Source organism: Salmo trutta, chromosome 20 (genome assembly GCF_901001165.1).
Source record: "Salmo trutta chromosome 20, fSalTru1.1, whole genome shotgun sequence".
NCBI lineage: Eukaryota > Metazoa > Chordata > Actinopteri > Salmoniformes > Salmonidae > Salmo > Salmo trutta.
In genome coordinates, this window is record NC_042976.1 from 27572919 (window position 1) to 27592165 (window position 19247).

A 19247-nucleotide genomic window follows, 5' to 3' on the forward strand; every position below is an offset into this window, starting at 1 on the left:
GAAAATAGACAGGATGCAATTATTCCAAAACTGCAGCTCGTTGTTGGAACACATTTTACCTACTTCAATCAACCAGTCCATTTTGAATGTGTGATAAAACTGTTTTTATTTGTAGCTTGTGTATCACATCAGTTAGATACGTTTTTTTTAATAGGCATTTATTTCTGTAGGCCTATGGGAGCTTGCGTGCACACTCAGCAGCACGAGTGTATAGAGGGAGTGGTCGGGAACACAAATAAGTGAGACATGGAGGGGAACGGGAGTTTAGGTAGAAGAGCTGTGTGATGCCTGGCTTGGTTTCTTTTTTTGTTGTGCCCTGCCAATGCACATGTACAAATGGAGCACTCGAGTCAAAACAAGTTAATGTTGTCTTCAAGACATTTCAGTTGCCCGTTCGGGCAGGCACAAAGCACATTCCACCAAATAGTTTTACAGTATTTGAAGATGTTTTTATCTCTGGATTAAGATAGAGTTTTGACGTCCGTTCGAGTACTTGATTACTCATGCCCATCCCTAGTGCGTGTGTTTGTAGGATGTTCTGATGTGTGTGTACTCTGCTTTACCATCCTGTTAGTGTCTGTCTGTATGACAACTTCCATGTTGGTTGTGTGTCATGATGTCACTGTGGTTTACAGTCTCTGTCTCTATCCTCACCATGTCTCTGTCCCAGTGCAGTATATGACAGGTCAGCAGTAATGATTGCAGTGCCATCTTCTGCTCTGCTCTGCTCCGTATGGCACTACGTCCTCTCCTCTCCCTGGCGCTGGGAAAGAGGGCGTTGCCAGTTTGCAATGCATGCTTGTCTGCTGGCCTGTATGTCTCTGTCTGTGAGAAACAGGAAACCACATTGGAGGATTGTGATGATGTCACTGGCTAGTTGAGGGGGTGTCTCAATGGTAGATGAGATTACAGTAGTAGGCTAACATTGCTCATATGTGTCCCTCCATACAGTACCCTATGCATGTAGTTTGTTTGTCAGAGTATAAGATGATTTTGTCTCTGTCAGTGTACTGCCCTCTCAGTGGTCTTGTTCTTCCTTAGTTACAGGATTACATCCAAGTCGTTCCCAACCTCCACTCCCAGTCACACTCAAATGGCTGCGTATCCCAGGGACATTTCTGTAGTTCTGTTGAACACTCCTGGCTTTCCTGCTTTCTCTCTCTCTCTGCATTCCGGTGTGGATCAGAGCTGTGAGCTCTGGCTACTCATCCTCTGTGGGTGGCTACTCCTTCTTTTGGCCTGTTTGACCTGGAGTTCTCCAGATTGAGGGCCAACATTTATTGTATATTGATGGGAATCAAATCTCTGCTGTGTTTCTGTAGTCTAACCTGACTCTCCATCTGCTCATGCTGTACCCTGTTGAAACAGTAAGTAGTATTGACTGACATCTGTCTCTCTCTCCCCGTCAGAACCGCGAGCTGCAGATCATGAGGAAGCTGGACCACTGCAACATCGTTCGCCTGCGCTACTTCTTCTACTCCAGCGGAGACAAGGTCCCTCTGTCTGTCTGTGTCCCTCTGTCTGTCTGTCTGTCTGTGTCCCTCTGTGTCTGTCTGTGTCCCTCTGTGTCTGTCTGTGTCCCTCTGTGTCTGTCTGTGTCCCTCTGTCTCTGTCTGTGTCCCTCTGTCTGTCTGTGTCCCTCTGTCTCTGTCTGTGTCCCTCTGTCTGTCTGTGTCCCTCTGTCTGTCTTTGTCCCTCTGTCTCTGTCTGTGTCCCTCTGTCTGTCTGTGTCCCTCTGTCTCTGTCTGTGTCCCTCTGTCTCTGTCTGTGTCCCTCTGTCTCTGTCTGTGTCCCTCTGTCTCTGTCTGTGTCCCTCTGTCTCTGTCTGTGTCCCTCTGTCTCTGTCTGTGTCCCTCTGTCTCTGTCTGTGTCCCTCTGTCTCTGTCTGTGTGTCTGTGTGTCTGTCTGTGTGTCTGTCTGTGTCCGTCTGTGTCCCTCTGTGTCCGTCTGTGTCCCTCTGTGTCCCTCTGTGTGCGTCTGTCTGTGTCCCTCTGTCTGTTTATCTGTATGGCTGTTTGTCTGAATGTCCTGTTCCTTCTGAATATTCCTTCTCTCAGTATTCATAACCCATGAATGGTTGAGTTCGTAGAAGCTGTCATTCGGATGGTGATAGGGAGAGCACTGACAAATATAGACCACACTCGTGTGTCCAATCTGTCAGAGTGCACGTATGCAAGCACTCACAGAATCAGGTCCATGACAATGCAGAAATGAATCCTCCCACCTAGGAAACCTAGTCTGGACTGGGGTTGGGGTGCCCATGCGTGAGGATTAGAGAGAGAGGCTGGGGGAGAGGGGAGAGTGCACAGAGCAAGGGGGTTGCCTGACTAAAGGCCACCTGCTAATTTTAGGAAACACCAGCTGCTAGGCGCCTTCTTGTGAGCCTCACTCTTCTCGTCTCTCTTCTCCATCTCCTCTCATTTCCTCCTACCCCCTTATTTCTCTCTGTTCTAATTGTGGATAGCTGGCATAGGATGATTCGGCTGGGGATTACAGTTTTTAGCAGTTGTGTTAGCAGTAGCAAAAGTGTTAGCAGTAGCGCTAGCAGTAGAAATAGTGTTAGCAGTAGCAATAGTGTTAGTAACAGCAGTAGCGTTAGCTGTTAGCAGTAGTATTAGTAGCAGCAGTAGCGCTAGCTGTAGCAAAAGTATTAGTAGCAGCAGTAGTATTAGTAGTAGCAGTAACGTTAGCTGTTAGCAGTAGTATTAGTAGCAGCAGTATTTTTTTTATTTAACATTTATTTATCTAGGCAAGTCAGTTAAGAACAAATTCTTATTTACAATGACGGCCTACCGGGGAACAGTGGGTTAACTGCCTTGTTCAAGGGCAAAACAACATTTTTACCTTCTCAGCTCAGGGATTCAATCCAGCAACCTTTCGGTTACTGGCCTAACGCTCTAACCACTAGGCTACCTGCCTCCCCAGTAGTGCTAGCTGTAGCAATAGTATTAGTAGCAGCAATAGTGTTAGTAGAAGCAGTAGTAGAAACAGTAGAGTTAGCTGTTAGCAGTAGTTTTAGCAGTAGCACTAGCTTTAGCAATAGTATTAGTAGCAGCAGTAGTATTAATAGCAGCAGTAGTGCTAGCTGCAGCACTAGTATTAGCTGAACTAGTGTTATGAGCAGTAGTATTAATAGTATTAGAAGTATTACTAGCAGCAGTAGTATTAGTAGCAGCAGTAGCACTAGATGTAGTGTTAGTAGTAGCAGTAGTAGTGTTAGAAGCAGCAGTAGTATTTGCTGTTAGCAGTAGCACTGTTAGAAGTAGTGTTAGGATTATGTGGAGTTATGCAAGGTCGGATTCTGGACTGATTGAACACTTCTCTGGTTCACTCTTAACTCACGTACACAACACACCTGAAACACAGTTCAAGGGCTCTATTTTTGGCTGGCGTTAAGGTGGCGTTAGTTTCAAACGCACGTTAGTTTTCAATTTAGTCATGTAAAAACTGCCGCACTGGCATTTTCCAGCCATAACGCCAGGTTCCTCAATTTACCTGTTTAATATCAGCTAGCTTATGCTCAGATGGGAGGGGTGGATATATTTGAAGTGTGTCCTTAAAAACATGAGCCAAAGTGCTCATTTCAGGCAGCGCTGGTAGGGATATTTAAACCAACCAAAGCAGATTTTAGCGGTAAAGCAGTTGGTTATGGCATGAATTTTGACAGCGGTAATCCTTGACGCACCCTTCCCATATGCACATGGAACAAGATGTGGTTTCGGTATCTGTATACTTCATGAAACACTTAATGTTTTTTTTCCCCCATTTTGCTTTATTTGATTAAAATCCAAGCATAGCCTTGTCTGCTTGGGGATTTGATCCAGCAACCTTTCGGTTACTGACCCAACGCTCTAACCACTAGCGTGTTTGGCTTGTGAGACCGCTTGGAAATAATTCTTAATCACCAAAGCTGTATTAAAAGATAAAGTTTGAGAGGAGCAAAAACAGTGAGCTGACGTTCCCCTTTTTATTTATTGTAGGCAGGCCTGCATTATTTTAGCCATGCTTTGTACGTACATAAATCCTCCGTTATGTAGGTTACATCTGTCCATGCCCATCATGACATGAGAGATGAGAACCTTGGTGAACCTCGCATTTAGAAGTTATTTTCCAGTAATAAATGTTTATTTTCCGTTTCATATTTTTAAAACCCCAGCCCCTGGTAGGCTACTCTTACACTAGGCCTGCTATAACGAAGGTTGATTCAACAGCAATGTCTCATGTTTTTTTTTATTACGGTGATTTTATGATATCATTACATTTGACATGTATTTATTGTTGTTAGAAATAAAAACAGTGCTTGTTTTTCATTTAATTTGATTAAAACCAAACTTTCCTTGGTTTTATGGTGAGAACGGCCGTGGCGCGCATGCAATGACAGTGTGGATGCGATCTGTAGATGGTTCCAATATGCCGATAAAACATTATATTTTGGAGCAGTATAAGGGTGACTGGATATTCTGCCTTTCTCTTTATATTGGTTCTTTGTCCTGCTACTGTGTGAAGTTTGGATGTGTGTAAAACCCTCCATAGTCTGCGTTGTTTTAATATGATGTGTGTAAAACCCTCCATAGTCTGCGTTGTTTTAATATGATGTGTGTAAAACCCTCCATAGTCTGAGTTGTTTTAATATGATGTGTGTAAAACCCTCCATAGTCTGAGTTGTTTTAATATGATGTGCCCACAGGAAGAAATGATGGTACCTGTAAGTGTATTTAGACATAAAGCCTGATTAGAATTGAATTAACATTATTCACTTTCTTTTTAGGCCTTATCAATAATGAATTGAATCTTGCTTATTGACAGCGTTTGGGATGTCCATGCTCAGCCATAATGCAATTTACAGTAGGCCTAGCCCTACATCAGTGCTAATGCTATGTATATATTTCCACATTGAATCCATGAAATTACTTAGAACAATGCGGACTGCAAACAGGTTCATGTTAACATGTTTAGCAAAGATGGGATAGGTCTACATTTAGTTATTTTGTGTCTGTACGCTGTTTAACCTGTTGAGGCCACGGGTTAGCAATGAACCCTGAGACGGGATTGCTAGCAAGGCTGGAAATTCAAAACATCAAAAATCTAATAATTTCAATTTCTCAAACAATCAACTATTTTACACCATTTAAAAGATAAACATCTCCTTAATCTAACCACATTGTCCGATTTTCAAAGAGGCTTTACGGCAAAAGCATAAAGTTAGATTATGTTAGGACAGTACATAGCCACAAAAGTACAAACATCCATTTTCAATTCAAGGTCAGGCGTCACCAAAAGCAGAAACCAGCTAAAATTATGCACCAACCTTTGACAATCTCCATCAGATGACACTCCTAGGACATTATGTTATACAATACATGCATTTTTTGTTCCATCAAGTTCATATTTATATCCAAAAACCGCATTTTACAGTAGCTGTGAAATTCTGATTTTTTTCTTCTCTGAAATGCTTCCGGTGAACAACGTTACAATTTTCCAAATTACTATTCGAAAACATTGGTAAATTATAATATTGTCATTCAAATAATTATAGTTTAACATTTCGTAAATGATACTGTCTTGCCAGATTTCAAAATAACTTTACTGGGAAATCACAAGTTGCAATAAACCAGGTGCTGTGCTTAGAACAATAAGCTAGCCTAATTAGCTTAGCATCATCTTGTAACCATGTAATATCAATAATACTATTGTCAATAATCCATTACCTTTGATTATCTTCATCCATTGGCAGTTCCAGGAATTCCAGGTCCACAACAAATGTGGTTTCTTTTGACAAAGTTCATAATTGATGTCCAAAGAACTCCAAGTTGTTCCATGTTGTTAGCGCTTCGGTGGCTACTAAAAAGTAGCGCGGGGGGGTGTGTGAAGTCACGGCAAAAAGTTAAAAAAGTTACAAAAATAATCTATTTATGTTTGTTCAAACATGTCAAACGTTGTTTAGCATCAATCTTTAGAGCCATTTTTAACGTGAAACATCAGTAATGTTTCAACCCGACCTCACCTGTGTCTAGAAAAACGTTTTTGAAAAATGTCCCGTGTCTCATGATTGCGCAGGTGCAGGCCATAATGGAAGTGACGACATCCCACGGACGTCAACTTCAATGCATTCTTATTTGCTCCCTGTTAATCATGGAAGCTTCAAACAACTTTATAAAGATCGCTGACATCTAGTGGAATCCGTAGGAGTTGCGAACTGAATCCTTTCTCACTATGGTATCTAATAAACAATGACACTAAATAGTACAGCCACAAAATTCTCATTTTTTTTAAATCTATTTTTCTCAGCTTTTTGCCTGCAATATGAGTTTTGTTATACTTACAGACACCATTCAAACTGTTTTAGAAAATTCAGAGTGTTTTCTATCCGAATGTGTTAATAATATGCATATCCTAGCTTCTGAGTTGGTGTAGGAGGCATTCAAAAATGGGCACGTATTTTTTTCAAAATTCTCAATACTGCCACCGTGGCCCGTAGAGGTTAACAAACTATAATGGTGTAACATTGGAGTTGATTCCAAGGCAGTACATAAAAGACTAAATACACTACTTGAAGCAACCACATATTTAGCCATGGAGCACGTTCTGATTGGCCAGTGAGGGGCCAAGCCTTGACACACCCACAACTTGTTTGTTCATCTACACTACCGGTCAAAAGTTTTAAAACACCTACTCAAGGGTTTTTATTGATTTGACTATTTTCTACATTGTAGAATAATAATGAAGACATCAAAACTATGAAATAACACATGGAATCATGTAGTAACCAAAAAAGTGTTAGACACATCAAAATATATTTTATATTCGTCACGTCTGCTCCTCCCCTCCGGCGTACAATTATGCACACCTGGCACTCATCATTATGCGCACCTGTTAGTCATTATGATTCACACCGGGACTCCATTACGTAATCATTTCCTCCCCTTTATATGTCACTCTCCCAGGTTCACTCACCAGTTGGTATTGTTCTTGTGTAACGGGGTACTGCCTTATGTTAGTGTCTTGGTTTTGTTGTTTTATTAAAATGTTTCCCCTGCTTCCGACTCACCGCCCCATCATTACAATATTTGAGATTCTTCAATGTAGCCACCTTTGCCTTGATGACAGCTTTGCACAACCTTGGCATTCTCTCAACCAGCTTCACCTGGAATGCTTTTCCAACAGTCTTGAAGGAGTTCCCACATATGCTGAGCACTTGTTGGCTGCTTTTCCCTCGCTCTGCGATCCGATTCATCCCAAACCATCTCAATTTGGTTGAGGTCGGGGGATTGTGGAGGCCAGGTCATCTGATGCAGCAGTCCAACACTCTTGGACAAATAGCCCTTACACAGCCTGGAGGTGTGTTGGGTCATTGTCCTGTTGAAAATAAATTATAGTCCCACTAAGCCCAAACCAGATGGCAGTACTAATATCTTTATATGTCTTTGACAGGATGCCAGGCTCATGCTTTTTAAGTGCTCTAGTCTTCCTAGTTGAATATGTACAGACTTGTAGTGTGAATTATTCTGAAATGAGTGCTCGTGCTCCCTCTTTCTCTCTGGGCTCTCTCTGTGCTATCTCTTTCACTCTTTCTCTCTGTAAATCCTACTGTTATCGATAAATTATGTTGAGGTGTGAGCACCATCACCTTAACCTGTAAAAAAACATTTGTCAGACTGGATGCCATGTCTTGGGGTGTTTGTGTGTGTACGTGCGACTGTATGTGTGTCTACGGTATGCGTGAGAAAGAGAAAAGGGTCAGTCCAGACAGATATATTCTAGTAGACAGAATTGTGTCAGATTGGCAGTCTCTTCAGACTCCATGATAACACTAGCTCACATGAACAGCCAGCTAGCTTCTCACGCTACAACCTGTCTCCTCTGGTTAGTTTGCTGACTGGCTCTGCTAACAGAGGGAGGGAGAGGAGTCTAATAGGTGAGAGAGAGAGGAGGAGTGGAAGATGAGTGAAGTAGGTGAGAGAGAGAGGAGGAGTGGAAGATGAGTGAAGTAGGTGAGAGAGAGAGGAGGAGTGGAAGATGAGTGAAGTAGGTGAGAGAGAGAGGAGGAGTGGAAGATGAGTGAAGTAGGTGAGAGAGAGAGAGGAGGAGTGGAAGATGAGTGAAGTAGGTGAGAGAGAGAGGAGGAGTGGAAGATGAGTGAAGTAGGTGAGAGAGAGAGGAGGAGTGGAAAATGAGTGAAGTAGGTGAGAGAGAGAGGAGGAGTGGAAGATGAGTGAAGTAGGTGAGAGAGAGAGGAGGAGTGGAAGATGAGTGAAGTAGGTGAGAGAGAGAGGAGGAGTGGAAAATGAGTGAAGTAGGTGAGAGAGAGAGGAGGAGTGGAAGATGAGTGAAGTAGGTGAGAGAGAGAGGAGGAGTGGAAGATGAGTGAAGTAGGTGAGAGAGAGAGGAGGAGTGGAAGATGAGTGAAGTAGGTGAGAGAGAGAGGAGGAGTGGAAGATGAGTGAAGTAGGTGAGAGAGAGAGGAGGAGTGGAAGATGAGTGAAGTAGGTGAGAGAGAGAGGAGGAGTGGAAGATGAGTGAAGTAGGTGAGAGAGAGAGGAGGAGTGGAAGATGAGTGAAGTAGGTGAGAGAGAGAGGAGGAGTGGAAGATGAGTGAAGTAGGTGAGAGAGAGAGGAGGAGTGGAAGATGAGTGAAGTAGGTGAGAGAGAGAGGAGGAGTGGAAAATGAGTGAAGTAGGTGAGAGAGAGAGGAGGAGTGGAAGATGAGTGAAGTAGGTGAGAGAGAGAGGAGGAGTGGAAGATGAGTGAAGTAGGTGAGAGAGAGAGGAGGAGTGGAAGATGAGTGAAGTAGAAAGGAAAAGTTGACCTGCCGCTTCGCTCCGTCCTTCTTCGGGCACCTTCAAGGGCAGTATGGATGAAGTCTGAGCTCAGAGATGAGGAACGGCTGGCATGTGACCTCACGGCAGACTGTTGACCTCCACCAATCAGATCAGAGGAAGAGGGATTGAGCGGTAGGCTTGCTATAGGGGTGGGGTGCAGCGCAAAGCCCCCTGGTGCCCGCGGCAGGAAATGACATCACTGTCTGCGGCAGTGAGCGAGAGAGAGAGTCACTGATAGTCAAACAATAGTTACATTGTGCGTGGGTGTTGCCTAACCCCCCCCTGTTTCTGTGTAACAGAAGGATGAGGTGTATCTGAACCTGGTACTGGACTATGTTCCTGAGACGGTCTACAGAGTGGCCAGACACTACAGCCGAGCCAAACAGACCCTACCCATGGTCTATGTCAAGGTACCTGTGTGTGTGTGTGTGTGTGTGTGTGTGTGTGCGCGCGTGCACACTGTTTCCATCAAGTGTGTCCTTGTCCTCTGCTCTCCATTTCTAATGTGTGCATGTTCTCCTGTGTGTGTGTTGTAGTTATATATGTACCAGCTGTTCAGGAGTCTGGCCTACATCCACTCGTTTGGGATCTGCCATCGGGACATCAAACCCCAGAACCTGCTGCTGGACCCCGAGACGGCCGTGCTCAAACTCTGTGACTTTGGCAGGTCAGTTTAAACTATGTGAAAGAATCTGCAGTTCTCATTAGCTTTGATTGGCTTTGATGATGATGATTATGACAGTGATGTTATTGATAATGAAAATGATGATAATGATATGACTGATGACGAGGACGTTGAACATGGTGATGATATTGATGACTATGATGATGAAGAGTGTGTGACTGACAGTATGTTGTGCTGATGTTGTGTGTCCAGCGCTAAGCAGCTGGTACGCGGAGAGCCCAACGTGTCCTACATCTGCTCTCGCTACTACAGAGCCCCCGAGCTTATCTTTGGTGCCACCGACTATACCTCTAGCATAGGTAGGCTAACAGCCAACTGCTAAATCCCAATTTAAATGAATATACACCCTAGCATGGATAGGCTAGGGTGTAAAGTTACACCTCTAGAGCAAGTATGCAAATCACAACATCTTCCTGTTGATGCTCCGCCCCCTCTACAGATGTGTGGTCAGCTGGTTGTGTGCTAGCAGAGCTGTTGCTAGGGCAACCAATCTTCCCCGGCGACAGTGGAGTGGATCAGCTGGTGGAAATCATCAAGGTACTGATACCTGCCTGTCAGTTCTGGTGTTTGCCACCCAATTCTCTCTCTTTCATCGAATGAAAGTTGTCTCTCTCGCTCTCTCTCTCTCCCTGTTGTTCGCAAATTGACCCTCTCTTCACGGCTCACACTCTCTGTCATCTTCTCTCCCTCGCTTGTCTCTTCCTCCCCCTGTCTTCCCCTCACCCTCTTCTCCTCTGCTGTCTCTGTGCTGTAGGTTCTGGGGACCCCAACACGGGAGCAGATCCGAGAGATGAACCCCAACTACACTGAGTTCAAGTTCCCCCAGATTAAGGCACACGCATGGACTAAGGTGAGTCAACAGGTACAGGAACTATTTTACTACTCTACAATCCACCCCCTCCCCTAGCATCATTTCTCTGTGCTCGTCTCGTCAGCCTGCCAGGCATTCATCTCTGCCATCTCATTTAATCTGTATCCCCCAATTATGAAAATCAATTCACCTAGGAACTTCATGATGGGCCCCACCTAGATCTGTAAGGATTGGATAGGTGTAAGCAATATGGTAACAACTCCATCTATCCAGTAGGCTAGCTGGGGTTTCTACCTAATTGCTTACAACCATCAGGTTCTTTCTAATCTGCAAGGGCACATGAAGAAGTCATCAGGGCCCGGTTTCCCAAAAGCATCTTAAGGCTAAATTCATCGTTAGAACCTTCATAGGAGCATCGTTAAATCTCCGAGCTGTTTACCAAAACCATCAATATTAACGTTGCACTTGAAAACGCTCGTAATCTAATGCCTGCCTCAGACCACTGGTAATCTAACGCCTGCCTCAGACCACTGGTAATCTAACGCCTGCCTCAGACCACTGGTAATCTAACGCCTGCCTCAGACCGCTGGTAATCTAACGCCTGCCTCAGACCACTGGTAATCTAACGCCTGCCTCAGACCACTGGTAATCTAACGCCTGCCTCAGACCACTGGTAATCTAACGCCTGCCTCAGACCACTGGTAATCTAACGCCTGCCCTCAGACCACTGGTAATCTAACGCCTGCCTCAGACCACTGGTAATCTAACGCCTGCCTCAGACCACTGGTAATCTAACGCCTGCCTCAGACCACTGGTAATCTAACGCCTGCCTCAGACCACTGGTAATCTAACGCCTGCCTCAGACCACTGGTAATCTAACGTCTGACTCAGACCACTGGTAATCTAACGCCTGCCTCAGACCACTGGTAATCTAACGCCTGCCTCAGACCACTGGTAATCTAACGCCTGCCTCAGACCACTGGTAATCTAACGCCTGCCTCAGACCCCTGGTAATCTAACGCCTGCCTCAGACCGCTGGTAATCTAACGCCTGCCTCAGACCGCTGGTAATCTAACGCCTGCCTCAGACCGCTGGTAATCTAACGCCTGCCTCAGACCGCTGGTAATCTAACGCCTGCCTCAGACCGCTGGTAATCTAACGCCTGCCTCAGACCGCTGGTAATCTAACGCCTGCCTCAGACCGCTGGTAATCTAACGCTGCCTCAGACCGCTGGTAATCTAACGCCTGCCTCAGACCGCTGGTAATCTAACGCCTGCCTCAGACCGCTGGTAATCTAACGCCTGCCTCAGACCGCTGGTAATCTAACGCCTGCCTCAGACCGCTGGTAATCTAACGCCTGCCTCAGACCGCTGGTAATCTAACGCCTGCCTCAGACCGCTGGTAATCTAACGCCTGCCTCAGACCGCTGGTAATCTAACGCCTGCCTCAGACCGCTGGTAATCTAACGCCTGCCTCAGACCGCTGGTAATCTAACGCCTGCCTCAGACCGCTGGTAATCTAACGCCTGCCTCAGACCGCTGGTAATCTAACGCCTGCCTCAGACCGCTGGTAATCTAACGCCTGCCTCAGACCGCTGGTAATCTAACGCCTGCCTCAGACCGCTGGTAATCTAACGTCTGCCTCAGACCACTGGTAATCTAACGCCTGCCTCAGACCGCTGGTAATCTAACGCCTGCCTCAGACCTCTGGTAATCTAACGCCTGCCTCAGACCGCTGGTAATCTAACGCCTGCCTCAGACCGCTGGTAATCTAACGCCTGCCTCAGACCGCTGGTAATCTAACGCCTGCCTCAGACCGCTGGTAATCTAACGCCTGCCTCAGACCGCTGGTAATCTAACGCCTGCCTCAGACCGCTGGTAATCTAACGCCTGCCTCAGACCGCTGGTAATCTAACGCCTGCCTCAGACCACTGGTAATCTAACGCCTGCCTCAGACCACTGGTAATCTAACGCCTGCCTCAGACCACTCGTAGAACAGCTAAATGCTTTGTTAGATGCTTTTTTGCCCTCCCGCATCACTTTATACACAGATCTCTGCTAAACATAGAATCACATGGTTTATCGTCTCTCTGTGACCACCAATAACTGCAGAACAAAGTTGATTACAAATACAAAGTTACCAATGTCTTTGCAATTGATACAAACAAGCAACGTATAAAAAGATGCTTCAAATGAATGACTGCATTCAAATATAAACAGTAGGCTATAGGCCTATTTCAATCATATTGAAATAATGTACATTTCATGCTCAATTGATTGCTATTTGTAGGTTACTGTCTGCAATTTATCTTAATATATTTCATGATGTGTAGCCTAAGGTGTGCAATGATGTGCCGATTTGGTGCATTTTTATTGGGTAAGCATTAGAATAAGCTGTCTTCGATTTGCAGCCGTAGGTTTTAATATCTCTGTATGAACTGATTCGTTGTCAGTATTGTGAAATATTTATAGTGTTAAGGAATGATTTAAATGTAAAAAGCTGATCTGAGCGCAGCGCCCCCTTTCTTTCGATCCTACAGTATCGACACATGCTCCAAAAACGTGCTTAGCGACCGTTCTCTATGCGTGGTGTTCTCTATGCGTAAGCCTAAGTTCCATCACAATTGGGAAAACGGGCCCTGGTCAGGTCAGTGATAACTACAACGAAGGGAGTTAGGAAAGAGGACATTGTACAGCATTTGAACAGGGCCCAGCCTTGCCCACTGCTCCAGCATTGGATAACCCCTTTAGCCAATAAGCAGGCAGTGTTGTAGAGCAGGTCCTTGTGGTGGTGCTCCAGACTCCACCTTGTGGTTGTTCTGTAGTACTGCAGCCCCCCTAGCCACCCAGTCTCAAATCAAATTGTATTAGTCACATGTGCTGAATACAACAGGTGTAGACCTTACAGTGAAATGCTTACTTACAATTCCTTAAGCAACAATGCAGTTTTAAGAAAATACCTAAAAAAAGTAAGCGATAAAAATAACAAATAATTAAAGAGCAGCAGTAAAATAACAATAGCGGGGCTATATACAGGGGGTACAGAGTCAATGTGTGGGGGGCACTGGTGTCGAGGTAATTGAGGTAATATGTACATGTAGGTAGAGTTATTAAAGTGACTATGCATAGATACTAACAGAGTAGCAGCAGGGTAGAAGAGAGGGGCAACGCAAATTGTCTGGGTAGCCATTTGATTAGACGTTCAGGAGTCTTATGGCTTGGGGGTAGAAGCTGTCTCTGTGCTGATCTAGAGTCTCCTACCCTGTGGGACCTTTACACTTGAACTGGAAAATATAAAGGACAATTTATGGACAAACCATTTTAATATAATTTATCCAAGCGTACTAACCCCAATAGTTAAGTTTATACTATATTTATGTATACCACCCTCACCTTTGATGACCTCAGTCAGTTAAGATAATATCTATAACATAGGAAGTAATAATGACATTCTCCATTTCATATCGTTAATAGTCTTTACATCCCTCTCACACCTGCTATCATGACAACATACATCTTTGTGTGCATGATACTAGCTTTAAATTGATTGGTTAACTGATTCCAGTCTTGTCTTTGTGATTGGCTCCTTGACTCTTGTCCTTGCGTGTGATTGGTTGCTAGGTGTTCCGGCCCCGTACGCCGCCGGAGGCCATCGCCCTGTGCTCTCGGCTGCTGGAGTACACGCCCACCTCGCGCTTCACCCCCCTGGAAGCGTGTGCACACTCTTTCTTCGACGAGCTGAGGGACCCCAACGTCAAGCTGCCCAACGGGCGAGAAAAACCCTCCCTCTTTAACTTCACCACCCAGGGTAATGCACTCTGTCTGTCTGTCTTTTTACCTCTCTTTCACCCCAGTTTCATTGGTAGTACAGAGAGACTTGTTTTAGTGTTTGAGTTGACTGGAAGACAGTTACCTCTCCTTTATTTATAATGATGTGGTCTCTACTAATGCTACCTGTTGTCACCTGTGTGTGTGTGTGTGTCACCTGTGCTTGAGGTGTGTTTGGATGTGTTTACCTGTGGTGGGTGTAATCTGCTGTGATCTGGTGTATCCTGTCTCTCTCACAGAGCTGTCCAGTAATCCCTCGCTGGCCAACATCCTAATCCCCGCCCACGCCTGCACTCAGGCCTCCACCCCAACCACCGCCACCACAGGTCAGACCCACACGTCCTCATTCCTCCATCCCTCTCCATCTTCCCTTTCTCTCTCTCGTCTCTCTCTCAGGAAAATCTCTTATTAAAACACCTGTTTTCTCATTGATAAACATATGAATGGATGTGTAAATTAGTGAACAATCTTTGTCTCTCCTGTCCTCTTCCCTAGATGGTAACAGCACAGATCGCAGCCCTAACACCATTACTGCCTCGGCCTCCGCCTCCAACTCCACCTCCTGAACCCCCCGCTCCAGCCAGGGGTGATGCCAGTGGAGGGATGATGACATGGCAGGGTTTAAAGCAGATAACAACTACAACAACAACCCCAAGTCACCCATCTAGGTGTTTGATTTCTGCAACCTACTCCACTGTGGACATCTTTATTGTCTGTTAGAAGGAAGGAGTGGTGGGGGGCAGGGGGAGGCTGATGAAATATAAGAGTATTCATATATAAATGTACCCTATATACACAATACTAGCCTGCTAATGTTTCCAAGAGGACAATCCTACGTATCAAAGTAGTTAGCTGACCCCACACCCTCCTCCTCTTCCCTGTCCACAATGAAGCCCCCCCCCCCCCCCCCCCCACACACACACACATTCACATGAGGGATCAGTCCCTTCCTCGTGCCCTCTCCATACCCCACCCCTTCATGTTCTCATCACTTCCCCTCTGACTGCTTGGGATGTCTACCCTGGCTCCTCCTCCTGTAGTGCATGGCCTGAGTAAGGTTAGGAGTGACCTTTCACCTTTTACCGCTGCATCGACCTCCACACTTCTGCTAATTAGGCATAAGGCGCACACACACACACTCACCCCATGCATGAAGGTCCTGATATATGTGGACACGGATGTCAGAGGTTTGCTCTGGGTTATTTTTAAACGGTTAGCGAACAGTTCTGTTATGTTTTTATTTTTGTTTTATATTCTCTGGGCTCGGGTTGGGCGGGATCATTTAGATTGATATATGTGACATGTCTCTGGTTCTGTGTGCTTGTGTGTGTGTATATATATATATATATATATACATATATACATACACACATACACCCCCACAGTTTATATATTATGTTGCATTATGTACAAAAATATATATATATAGATATATGAAACTTCAATGGTTCAGAATCCATAACGGTTAGTTGTTGGCTCACAGAGCAGGGGCAATATTTGCTGCTGCCTAAAGACATGAAGAGGCAAGGTGGTGTGATCTCTATTGCTGGAAAAGCCTTTTTTCAGCAGTCACTTTACTATTTCCCTGTGTGTCATCATTTGTATGTTAAGGCTGTAGACCGGACTACATATTGTTCTATTGCTTAACTTTCTCTCTCCATTGATCATGTCACTGTGTAGTCGTGCTGTCAGTTTCTAGGGGATGTCTCCCCCACACATGCTCTGTCTTTAGATGAAGACATTTTAAAGTCATGCATACTTTTTCTTCAACTCGTGTGCCAAATTCCAAATCAACAGCTAGCTTCTACCCTCTAGGCACTTGATTTGGAATTTCAGACATGGTTTCTGGCTGGATTGCGAGAAGTGTTCTTATCTAGGCCTCTGTCACTCCTAGCTCTCTCTTATTGTGACCACTGACTCAGTGTTTGTCTAATGTTAATCTGTTGGTCCAACGTTAATTTAACGTTAGTCTAGTGTTCTTCTGTATCTCTCCACCTGGACCACACAACCACCTCACTGGTACAGGCTGAGTCGAGCGTCACCCAGACATATTCACAAAGGTTTAAAATGACAACACAACTACACAATGTGTATATGTACAGTTAATATGCTCCTCACCAAATCCTGACTTGTTTATGTTGTATTTTATGTTGTGATCGTGGTATGTGTATATATGCAGACCCATGTACTGTTTATGAGCAAAAACAAAGATATGGAGGAGAAAAGAAATGAAACGAAAATAAGAAAAAATCAGGGCAATATGTTGGAGATTGTAGATGATGATGATGATGATGATGCTATATCCAGCCATATAGTTCAACCTTTACCTGTACAGTACAGTAGATAACAAGTGTATTATTGTAACAATAACTAGTCATGTATAGTGTATCTATAGTTTGGAGTGCCTTTGCTTTCATACACCTTCGCCTTGCCCCCTCACCTCCTACCCCCTTCCACAACACAACCTTGCATCCCTCTTCGGTGCCGTTGAATGACTTGCTGCCCCCCTCTGAGCTCAGTTTCAGTCTAGCGTTGTACCAATGTTAGATCAGCTTTAGCATTTTTCTCTTTCTCTGTATGTACACATTCTCCTTGGTGTCAACATCTTCCTCTTCTGTTTTCCCCATGTTAAGGTTATGACAAATCTGTAAAAACATACATATATTGTTCCAGATTATTGACCTGATTTGAAGCAAAGTTTGCTTGAGTTCAATGTTTTTTTCTGATTTCACTAGGATGCACAAATATTTTACACACGCACACTGTATCCAGGGTTTAAGTAGGGGTATGGGGATTGCCTTTTAGGTCAACAGTGTCATATACACATACATTAGAGTACAGTATGTATTCAGTTAAAATGTTGCTTCTGGTATCAAAGCCATTAAGCCAATTGATGATATTGATTTTGTGACAAGCCATTCTCAGAGGAAATGCAGTACATTCTCTTTTCTTTACCTGCTTCCCTCCCTCCGTCTGAGGGATATTCAGTATCACCCAAGGGGCTTGTCATGCCTCACACCCGTCCCGTCCCGCTTGCTGTAATATTTGCTTTCATTGACGTGTTGCTATCTATCCCATCGCCAGGTCTGTGACCACTCCCCCAACTCCAGTACAACCAGAGTGAACCATGTCAAATCACACCAAACCGTTTCAAACAGTTACCAAAAAAAGAACAAGGATAGTGGACTATAAAATATACAGACTATGGCTTCGCACACACTCTCGTGGCAGAAGAATATGCTATCTGGGTTTAAAGAAAAAATAATAAAAGATGATTTAAAAAAAAAAAAATTGTATAACAATACTACTACTACTACTACTACTACTAGTACTACTTGAATGCCTCTGTTTGTGACTGACATTTTTATTTCATTTTGAAATGTTTGTTTTTATTCTGTGAAGGTATGCTAAATGTCCACCCCTGTAAATACTTTCCCTTGTGTGCCCTGAGGAATAGTTCCCTGGTACTGTCATTTGCATTAAATAAAGAGTAGGATAGCCTGGAAATGAACTAGTCTTTGCCTCTGTGTGTGTGTGTGTGTGTGTGTGTGTGTGTGTGTGTGTGTGTGTGTGTGTGTGTGTGTGTGTGTGTGTGTGTGTGTGTGTGTGTGTGTGTGTGTGTGTCATTGCAAATGGTGGCTACTCCGGTTAACTCTTACTGCAGGTAGCCTCAGCAGGTTGATCCAGTGGCAATGCCCTGTTGTGATGTCTGGTGTAGAACCAAATATGTTTAGTAGAACAGCAGGCTGTAATGACCAACAGCCCAGTACATGACTGACCACAAGAGGGCACTGCCCATCCACTCAATCCAGCCACACATTCTACACTTCTGTGATAGTCAAACTTGCTCTTTATTTGACGGTTAGATACAACAGAGCACTTCAGGTTGATATGACAATTTAAATATAGAATTCATTTTTGGTCACATTTGTTTTACATATAACAGCTTTCCAACAAAAGAGCGTAAGGCTAAGGCCACACAGACATTAAAACGCAAATGCATTTTTGTCGGTCAAAAGTTCTACTCATTTCAACTGTTTTCCGGACATCTTGTGTGTTTTTTGACAGATACTCATCTGGGTTGTCCATCATCCACTAACGGATGACTTTCATTGAAAAATTGTCACAATCAGTCAATTTCAGACAGAGTAAAATCTCTGTGGCTATACCCTAATAGAAGGACAGCCTGAGGAATTGTAGACCAGAGGTAATTGGTAGGCAGTGCTGGTCACAAGGCTGAGTTCTAAGGTGGCGAGTGCTGGCCATGAGTGTGACTGCAGCCCTGTGTCTTCTAGTGTTACACCACACAGGAAGATAAACATTTATGACAGAAAACAACATTGACCCAACACTCACAAAGCCAAACACATGTCCATGTAATGTTCTTGTCAAGAAAACACAACCCAACCTTCACAGAATACATGTACCTGCATTTGTAACATTCTTCAATACATAAGATTATGTATCACACTTTGATTCTAATTGTTATTTTCACACACACAGTTCTGCAATGAGGGTAAATTGATATGGACTAGATCAGGGGTAGGCAACCCTGTTCCTGGGATGCCGCAGGTACTGCAGGACTTTGTCTACACACCAGATCAGACCAACTGAGCTCATTGATAAGTTCAATGATTGACTAAATTCAACACACCTGGTCTTCCACGTTGGTTAAATCAAAAACATGAAGTGTATGCAGCACTCCAGGACCAGCGTTGCCTACCCCTGGACTAGACTGCTGATTTTATCTCACATTTAAAGCTGGAATCCACAGTGGTGAAACTGCCACGTCCATTTCGCAATATTACAACAACAAAGACGTTACTTCAAACAACAATGTTTTTTTCCCATGTTCTATATTTTTTTTACTATGATGCTGGATGCTCATTTCTTCAAAACAAAAACACTAGTGCCACTGGGGCGGCCATTGGCGATGTTTCGCCTATCACGGATCTCATCTTTAAGGAGGCACTTGACCAGATTTAAAGAACGAGATTACAGCAGCCAATTCGTGTTATTCACAGTAAACAATATCACTCCTTAAATTCTGTAGGAACAATAGGGCACAGATAAATCCCTTTGAATGCACATCATGTACTGAACAA

General features: G+C 44.2%; 1 protein-coding gene across 3 annotated transcripts in view; it reads left to right on the plus strand.

Annotated features, from left to right (window-relative positions):
* Positions 1–17649, plus strand: part of LOC115155817 (glycogen synthase kinase-3 beta) — a 40972-nt gene extending 23323 nt beyond the window's left edge. Inside the window, exons 3-11 of one of the 3 annotated variants that reach the window (XM_029702784.1) lie at positions 1410–1493; positions 9119–9229; positions 9356–9486; positions 9697–9803; positions 9944–10041; positions 10259–10366; positions 13936–14122; positions 14382–14468; positions 14638–17649. In XM_029702784.1, the coding sequence (XP_029558644.1) occupies positions 1410–1493; positions 9119–9229; positions 9356–9486; positions 9697–9803; positions 9944–10041; positions 10259–10366; positions 13936–14122; positions 14382–14468; positions 14638–14708 (984 nt within the window). In that variant the 3' untranslated portion in view covers positions 14709–17649. Of the gene's footprint in view, positions 1–1409; positions 1494–9118; positions 9230–9355; positions 9487–9696; positions 9804–9943; positions 10042–10258; positions 10367–13935; positions 14469–14637 lie in introns of those variants that run through there. The other 2 variants (XM_029702785.1, XM_029702787.1) reach the window with 2 other exon arrangements.
* Positions 17650–19247: the final 1598 nt, after the last annotated feature.